Raw genomic sequence first — 8268 nt, forward strand, 5'->3', positions numbered from 1 at the left:
CCCCCCCCCCCCCCCGCGTCCTGCCCCGCCGCTGTCCCCCCGGCCGGCGCAGTCCCCGCGCCCCGCCCCCTGCCGCTCCCCTCCGGACCCCAGGTCCCCTTGCCTCATGTTCTCCACTGTCGGGCCGTGGTGGCGCAGCAGGCAGATGACCGCGGCCACCGTGGAGGCCGAGAGGCAGAGCGCGCAGTACAGCGTGATCTTGGCGCAGAACCTGGCGGAGCGGCTGAGCTGCACGAGCAGCAGGAGCAGCAGCAGCGCGGCGGTCAGCCACGGCCAGAGCTCCATGGCCCCGCCACGCCCGGACCGCGCCCCCGCGGCGGCGTCCCCGGAACCCCGACGGCGCTGGCCTCGGCTCCGTCTCTGGGCTCTGGCCTGCGGGCGCGAGGACGACCTGTGGGCTGACGACTGCGAGCCTCCTCCCGCCCGCCCGCGCCCCTTATTGCGACGGCGGAGGGGCGGGGCGCCCCGGGGCGGAGAGGGGAGCGAGCGCGCCCAGGAAGCTGCTAGGTGAGGCGCGCCCCGCCCCGCCCCGCGACACTCCCCCTGCCCCCGCCGCCCGGTCACCTAGCTCCTGGCCGGGCTATCCGCGTCCCGGCCCCGCAGCCGCGCGGCGGGTAAACTTGGGCTCCGGCACCGCCCCCCCGCCGCCGTATGGGCCTCCCCGCCCCGCCCCGTGTTCCCCACACCCCCGCTGCCCCCAAACCCAGAAGCGTGACTCCAAAGGCTACCCAAGGACGCAACCTCTCTGGCAGCCCTGTCGCCACACAAAGGAGCCCCTGAACTGCGCCCGCGTGACTGCCGCCTGGGCCACCTGCTCCTTCGGGCCCCTGGGGCAATTGCAGGGAGACCCTGCTGGTCCGGCGGGGGGTGACCTCGCTCTGCGGGCCTGGGGGGCACACACAGATTCCGGGTGGAGGCAGTAGGAATGGGGCGGCCTTCTGGGCGCGGCTGGGGCTGTCCGCTTTGGGTGCCAGGAACAGTGCGTCACCATGGCCGGGAGCAGATACAGGGCGATTGTGCTCACATCAACTCAGCCTTCGGCCAGCCTGGCGGCATCAGTCACTTAGAGCTTGGCTTGGGGTGGAAGGAGGGCCCTGGCTGGATGTCCAGGTCACGGCTGCAGGGGCAGCCCACCGGTCCCAGAGAGCAGACTGAGCTTGCCCTTGTCCTCTTGGCTGCCTGGGGTCCTGTGTCTGCTGCAATTTCCAAAAGCCCACGGACACCTGGCACTCCTAAGGGCATCAGGAACTACCTTATGGGTCTCCTGGGTTTTTCAGATGCTGAGGCAATCTGTTACTGAAATACTCTCCTGACAGCCCCCAAAACTGATCTGTTCTCTCTCTCTCTCTCTCTCTCTTTTTTTTTTCGGTGCAAATGGTGGTTTCATTAAAGCACAGGGACAAGACCCATGGGCAGAAAGAGCTGCAGCCTCAAAACTGATCCGTGTTCACTGCAAATACAAAAGCTTCGCTCTTGAGCTAAACGGGGACCCCTCGCTCTAGGGAGGGTGGGGCTCCCTGCAAGGGCGTAGTAGCCCATTCACAGATGTTCGTAGCATTTCCCTGTGGGGAGGATTGCTTCAGCTGAGTTCCACGCGTGGTGTTTCTCAGTGGGACCAATAAGAGCATCTCGACTCAGTCCTGGTCCGTCTGTGGGGACACGGCTTTGTGTCCCTGTCAATACACGAGCTGGTCTCTTTCCACTCTTGCAACAGGCTCCTGCTGCACCGGCCACAGGCTGTAGGATTTATGGGCCCCTGGGCAGGCGGCAGCAAAGCCGGAGAGCATGTGGGTCAGTGGGAGTGGGTGGCCTGCGTCCAGGGGTGCAGCTGCAGCCGGGAGGAGCCTGGGTCACAGCGGGCTTCTCTGTGGCTGCTAGCCATGCCTGCAGCCGCAGGTCCTCAGGGGGTCCAGACGGGATGAATGGAACCCAGGCCTCACAAGCCGTGCAGGGCAGAAAGGGCCGCTTTGCCCAAGGGGACTTCCTTCTGGTCCCTGAGCAGCACGCTTTCCATGGGACCCCTCCACCTCTAGCTCACCCACCTGGTCCCTGCCTCACCCTGACCCTATTCCCAGCACTTCCGACGACTTTGTGACATGTTTGCAGGTTTGTGTACTTGCTGAGCTTCCCTGACTTGGTCAGATGGCCACTTCATGGGGGCCCATCTGTCTTGCTTGCAGGCGCATGACCAGCGCTGAGATCCATGCCGGGCTCAGGAGGTACTTACTCCCCAGCAAGTGCACCCCATTTGGAAAGTGCACCCCAGACAGAAAATGGCCTCCTAGAGGCGAGAGTCGCCCTGCTGGAGTGACAGGGGAGGAGCCTAACCCTGGTCACTGTGTCCCACACCTGCTGCCGGGAGGCTGCCCAGCTGCTGGGGGTCTGCCCTGTCCTCCAGCTCCTGGGGGCAGCGGTCTGGGCACACCGCTGTGTCCTCATACAGACAGAGGGTCTGTTATGCAAACTCACCTTTTCCCCAGTTTCCTCCTGGGCAAATATTGAAAAGAAAAGAAAGCACTCTTCCCCTGATGGGGCAGGGAAGAGGGGTTGGGGGCTGGGGGGACGCCTGTGGCGTGGGGCGTCAGACTCCTCCGGTGTGGGTCTGAAAGAAATACTCAATATCATAAAGTCCTATTTGGAAAGCTAACAAAACCTCTTTTGTTTCTAGAAAGTGAAGCCCTGAAGAATCTTCTGGGTTGGTGGAGAAAAGAGATTTTCTCTTAAATCAGTGATTCTCAACTAAGCACGGACGGATACGGCTCCACTCAGGTTCTGCCCCAGAGCACGGCCAGAGCAGGGAAGCCCGGTCTGATGGGCAGGGATGTGCCGGTGTCCTGATTGACCCCGTCAGGGGAGCCGGGGTCCCCACGATGACCTGGGGGAGTTCATGACTGAGTTGGTCCCTGTCCCCTCCTGGGCATTTCTGGGGCTCATCCAGACAGCACATGACACCAGGAGACACGATTGGGGCTGAGTTGTCACACCTCCCGAGGCCCACAGGAGCTCACAGTCAAGGATTGGTGCCATCACCGGGTGCCAGGTGCCGGGTGCTGGGCGACGGGAAACTGGCGGCCAGGGGGCATGCTGGCTTCCACACGCAGACCTGCCAGAGGCTGACCAGCCCACCTGCCTACCCACCCAGGGCCTCCTTCTGCCAGGTCCGGGTGGGGCCCCGTGGTCTCCAGGTTTCTCTCCGGTTGGGTGGCATGTCCGGAGGGAAGGGCCAGGGCTCTCCATGCCTGAAGCCGAGATAAAGTGAGCACTGTGTGACCCCTCCTCGCCACGTGGCATCTGGGGCAGGGGTGGGGCACCCAGCCTCTGAAGTCCCAAGATGTGGCTTCATAGTCCGTATTACCCAAAGCACCAGAGCCTCGGTTTCCTAGTCTATACAATGGGGACAGTAGGCTCACTAGTGGCTGGGAGGAACTGCGTCCATGGCCCAGGCTGGCCCAGCAAGGGCCACTCCTGCCTTTGCCTCCTGCGTGTGGAGGTAGTAGGTTCCTGCCTGGGAGGAAGTATGACCGGGATCAGGATGACAGCTCAGGAAGGGGTGTCCCAGCAATCTTGCAAGATCAGGGATGCGGGCTGGGGGCAGCTGATTGTATAGCTGGGCGGGGGCGTGGTGTGGGGGCGGAGCTCCCTATGACCCCTGCTCCCTCTGGCGGGAGGGGGGGGGCATCTCCAGGAGGTGAAGAAGGCCCTTGGAAGGCAGGCATCAGGCTAGATGGGAGGAAGGGAGGAACCCCGGAGAGCCTGGCAGGTGTGGGTTGGGGGGCAAGGGCGCACGGGTGAGAACGCGGCTGGACTGCCCTGGGGCACTCAGGCAGAGTTCCCCTAGGCCTGCAGGTTTTCAGACCTCCTGGTGGCCAAGGCCACCCCCCACCTGTAAATAAAGCAGCCTGTGAATCTTTCATGGGCTTGTGCTTAAAAATAGATGAGGTGAAGCCTCTGGGCCGGATTCCCAGGTCTCTGCTGTGGCCACAACCTCCCCAGGGAGGCAGGGAGGGAGCTGGCCAGGGCGCCCGGAGCCGGAGCCGGAGCCGGAGCCAGAGCCGGAGCCGGAGCCGGAGCCGGAGCCGGAGCCGGAGCCGGAGCCGGGACAGACGGCCGCCGGGCACAGGGGCCAATGAGAAGTGTCTTCTGGAGGTGGTGTCTGGGCTCCCAGGTCCCAGGCTAGGGGGCGGGCCTGGCGGGGCCGGAGCAGCAGCTTGAGTGATCCTTCGCCCTAGAGGGCTTTTGGGCTGGGAGACGGAGGGGAGCGGACAGAACGTCGGAGAGGTAGGACCACCCGGAGAGACCAAGCCCCAAGAGGAATGGAGCTGGAGGTCCCCGTCCTGGGGCTGAGGCCCTTTCAGCCTACACAAGGGCTGCCCCCCACATGGCAGCCCCCCACGCAGCCCTCCCACCCATGGCACGAGCCTGCCTTCCACGCTTGGATCAGCACATTCACTTGAGGCTCTAACAGCAACCGGAGCCCCAGGTCCCAGATGGGCCCTCGGAGGTGGCCTCGCCCAGCCCCCACCAGACAGACGGGAGCACAAGGCCCCGGGTGGGACCCCCCCCCCCGCCCAGGGCCTCGGGCCGGCAAGATGAAGCAGGAGCCCTGGGTGACCGGCAAGCAGCCCTTCCTGCCAGGGCCTCAGCTTCCTTCTCCATGCTGAGCGGCCAGGGATGGGCCCCTGGGGGCCTGTGAGGGTAACAGGCCGAGTGGAAGATGCCAGGCCAGCAGCACCTTCTCGGACAGGCTGCCCTCCAATCACCTCACCCCTGGCCCAGCTGGCGTCTGGACTGGATCAGCTGCCCAGCACTCCCCAGGCCAAGGCACTGACTAGATGGGACTGAGGGCCAAGCAGGCTGCCCTGGGCCTTGCCCCATCCACTCCCGGCTTTGGCTGCTGGCTCAGGGGCTGCCTCTCTGGGTCAAGGGGCCCTGGAGGCGCCCTGGCCCCTTCTGTCCTGCCTCTCACTGCAGGGGACAGAGGAGGCCACAAGCACTAGAGAAGGGGCCAGGGGCTGGGGGGGCCCCTCCATTATGAAGGCCAGTATCCTGCCTCTGGCACTGGGGGTGGGGGCAGGGAGGCAGGTTGGGAGGAGCCTGGAAGGAGGAGGGCGCTGTGGCCTCCCTGCCAGGCCTCCTTCACCCTTCCCATGACTATGCTGAATTCCCACAGCCCTGGAGGGCTCACAGGGTCAGCTCCCATCCTCCTGACTGCGGCCGGGCAGACGTCCATCCCACGAGCCACACCCGTGACGTGGTTGGTCGGGGGGTGGGGTGGGCACCTCGGCAAACCCTATCTGGATGCCCAGACTCACCAACGTAGAGAGCAAATTTTCACCTTTCTCAGGGTTGTCCCTCAAGTGAGGCAGGGAGTGGGCGGGAGGGAGCCCAGCTCTGTAGGCACCTGGGCCTGAGTTCTGCCCGCCGTCACTGGCAGGTGACTCTCACCCTCTGTGGGCCCCTGTCCCGGCCGGTCAAATGGGAGCAATGAGGGACTCGGTAGACGAGGCTCTCACCATGGGACTAAGAGTCCCACCTCTGAGTCCCAGAGCCACGCTCCTGGGGGGGACCCAGGCTTCCCGGGTGCCCCCGACCTCTGAGCCAGGCCCTCAGAGCCTCAGCCTGTCTGCACAGCTCCCTGCTCCATCCCCAGGGCCTTGGGGCGTCAGGCCCAGGACAGGCTCCCATAAGTCTCTGGTGAACAAATGAATGGAAGAGAAGGTGGAGGAATGAAGGAACCGTTCCTCACGAGTCCCAAAGAAGAGCATGCATGCCGCGTGGAGCCTCAGCTCACAGAACACCCGATGGGGACTGCGGAGTGGGCACGCTGCCCTCGGAAAAGGACAAGGAAGTCTGGAGGTCGGGGCCACTGGCAGGAGCGGTGGGTGGGTACGCAGAGTGGCCGGGGCAGCGGCGGCCCTCCAGATGGCCCAAGAACCCAGCCGTCGTGGGATCGGGCCCAGCTAACCTGCACACAGGCCTCAGCTACCTCCGTCTGTCCCTTCCCTCCACTCTCTCCAGGGGGACCCCGCCCCAGGGTGGGGGGTGGGCTGTCTGAGCTCTGTCTCTGCCCCTCTGTGCGCAAGCACAAGGACACCTGCTCAAACAAGAGGCTGGGGTTTGAGGCCAATAGCGCAGGGGCAGGAGCAACCCCGAGGGGTGGAAAGGGAGTCAGGGCCCTAACTCCATTCACGAACCTAGGTAAAATCCAGGGGAATTCATGACCAGGGAAACTACTGCAGGAGCACAGAGGCCTTGGTGGGGACAGAAGCCTGGCAGATGGAGATGGGAATCTGGGTGAAGAGAGAAGCAGAGACACGGCTCAGGACCGCTGCGCACAGTTAGGCAGGTTGTGCACTGCCCAAGTCAGTTGCCGCTGGTGTCAGCAACAGTTAAGTACAACTGGAGCTGTTCTTTCCAGAGCAAGCTGACCTGGTTCTTCTGGCCTTTGACGGTCACCACACACTTTCCCACCCAGAGGCCTGGACAGATGAGTCCCGAGTCTAGGAGACTGGGCCTGGCTGCCTCTGCATGAGGTCAGAAGCAAGGTTCCCCGGCTCAGCCTGAGCCACCCCACCCCACCCCACCCTGCCTCTGCCTGGATGTCTGCCAGCAGGACGGCCAACATCCACCTGCCTCACCTGTGACCCATCAGACACAGGTCACGGAGCTAATGAGCTTGGGACCAGAGTTGGGCCCCACCCTGTCTCCTGCCACTTCCCTGCAGCTGTCTGCGCTGTCCCCAGGGGGTCGCCAGATCTAGCACGTAGAAATACAGGACACCCTAAGCCTTGAATTTCAGATAAAGAAGGAATACTTTTTTAGCATAAGTACGTCCCATGTGATAGTTGGGACATATTTATACTAAAAAATGTGGCTTGTTGTCTATCTGAAATTCAAATCTAACCGGGCGTCCCGTGTTGTATCTGGTGACCCCTCCCCAGACTAGGGCCAAATCCCCTGTGCCCACCCCTGGGTTCTCCTAGCGCTTGTCCCGGCTCCCCCCACCCCAGCCAGCCTGGCCTCTGCCAAACGCCGGGCAGCACTGCCCTCTAGTGGACAGACCGCCGCAGGGTAGCCCAGGCGGCAGGGCAGGGACCGGGGGAAGTGCTCCAGGATCTCTCGACTCGCCCCTCCCAGGCAGGGAGCAAACCCCCCGTGATCAAGCAGAGCCCCGCACCCGCCCAGGGCCGGCTGCCCAGTGCCATCACCCCTGGACCGCAAGCAGGGTAGGCCCGCCCGGAGGCCCCCAGATGGTGCTCGGTGCATGGACTGGACCAGACTGCCAAGGTGCCTCCAAGTGCCGGGGCGGGTAAGGTATTTGGGGGAGGGGCCTTTGGCAGGAGCTTGCCCCCTTTGAGCTTCACTGCGTCCCTCTGACCCGCCCCCAGCCCCATGGCCCCTCCGCACAGACATCTTTCCCTGGCTCCTCAGCTCCCCCAGCTGGCCCGGGCTGCCCAGCCCCAGGCGGGCCCCTGGATGCAGAGGCAGCAGAGCCCCCAGCCAGCCCCCCGAGGCCGACGGCTCGCAGCACGCTCCCTGTCTGCCCCTCGTGTTCGGCGCGGGGGGAGGCTGTGGTCATTCCTTGCCCCCCTCCCTCCTTCCTTCTGGCTCCCTGGCGCCCGCCCTGTCTCCTCTCTTCTCCCCTCCTTTCTGTCCCAGCTCCGCACAGACACCTGTCCCCAGCACAGCGGCGCTTGCGGACGTGTCCTCTGGGGCCTCCTTCCTCCATAAAGACATACTGAAGAGTGTCCGCCATGACTGCGTTGGTCCAAAGATGGATGTAATATTCAACCACAAAAGTTCGTTTTTTCTCTTCTGAAAGGCAAGGAGAACACGTCTTTGGTCCCCTAAACGTCTGTGGCCCCAGGTCCTGAGCCATGGGCCTCGTGGAGCTGGGCGTTGCATGGTTACTGTTTGGTAAGGGGCTTGTGGGTCCCACCAGTGAGGCTGCTGCCGACCGGGCACCGGCCCAGGGGCGCTCTAGCTGGCAGAGGGACTCTCCCTATGTACCCCGGGGGGCCTGATCCACAGGAGCCCCCGAGCCTCATCACTGGGTTTCATGAGTTCACACCAGGGCAGGATCCATGAGCCCTCCCCCCACACAGATGGGCGTCCCTGGAAACTAGGGGCTCCAACCAGATGTGCTCACCTCTGCCTGCCCCAGTCCTGCGTCCAGGTTGGGGGGGGCTCCAGGTGCTTTGCTGGGGGGTCACAACCCTGCCATCTAAACAGAATGAGCTCTCAGTGCACCTGCCACAGGCAGGCAGG

The 8268-nt window shown here is 63.9% G+C and overlaps 1 protein-coding gene across 1 annotated transcript in view; it reads right to left on the reverse strand.

Moving 5' to 3' along the window:
* Positions 1 to 430, reverse strand: part of AGPAT2 (1-acylglycerol-3-phosphate O-acyltransferase 2) — a 13593-nt gene extending 13163 nt beyond the window's left edge. The window contains exon 1 of the mRNA XM_025860169.2: positions 104 to 430. Within this exon, the coding sequence (XP_025715954.1) occupies positions 104 to 285 (182 nt within the window). The 5' untranslated portion in view covers positions 286 to 430. The remainder of the gene's footprint in view (positions 1 to 103) is intronic.
* Positions 431 to 8268: the final 7838 nt, after the last annotated feature.

This window comes from Callorhinus ursinus, unplaced genomic scaffold (assembly GCF_003265705.2).
Source record: "Callorhinus ursinus isolate GAN/ISIS: 27379988/994484 unplaced genomic scaffold, GSC_fseal_2.0 scaffold126, whole genome shotgun sequence".
Lineage (NCBI taxonomy): Eukaryota > Metazoa > Chordata > Mammalia > Carnivora > Otariidae > Callorhinus > Callorhinus ursinus.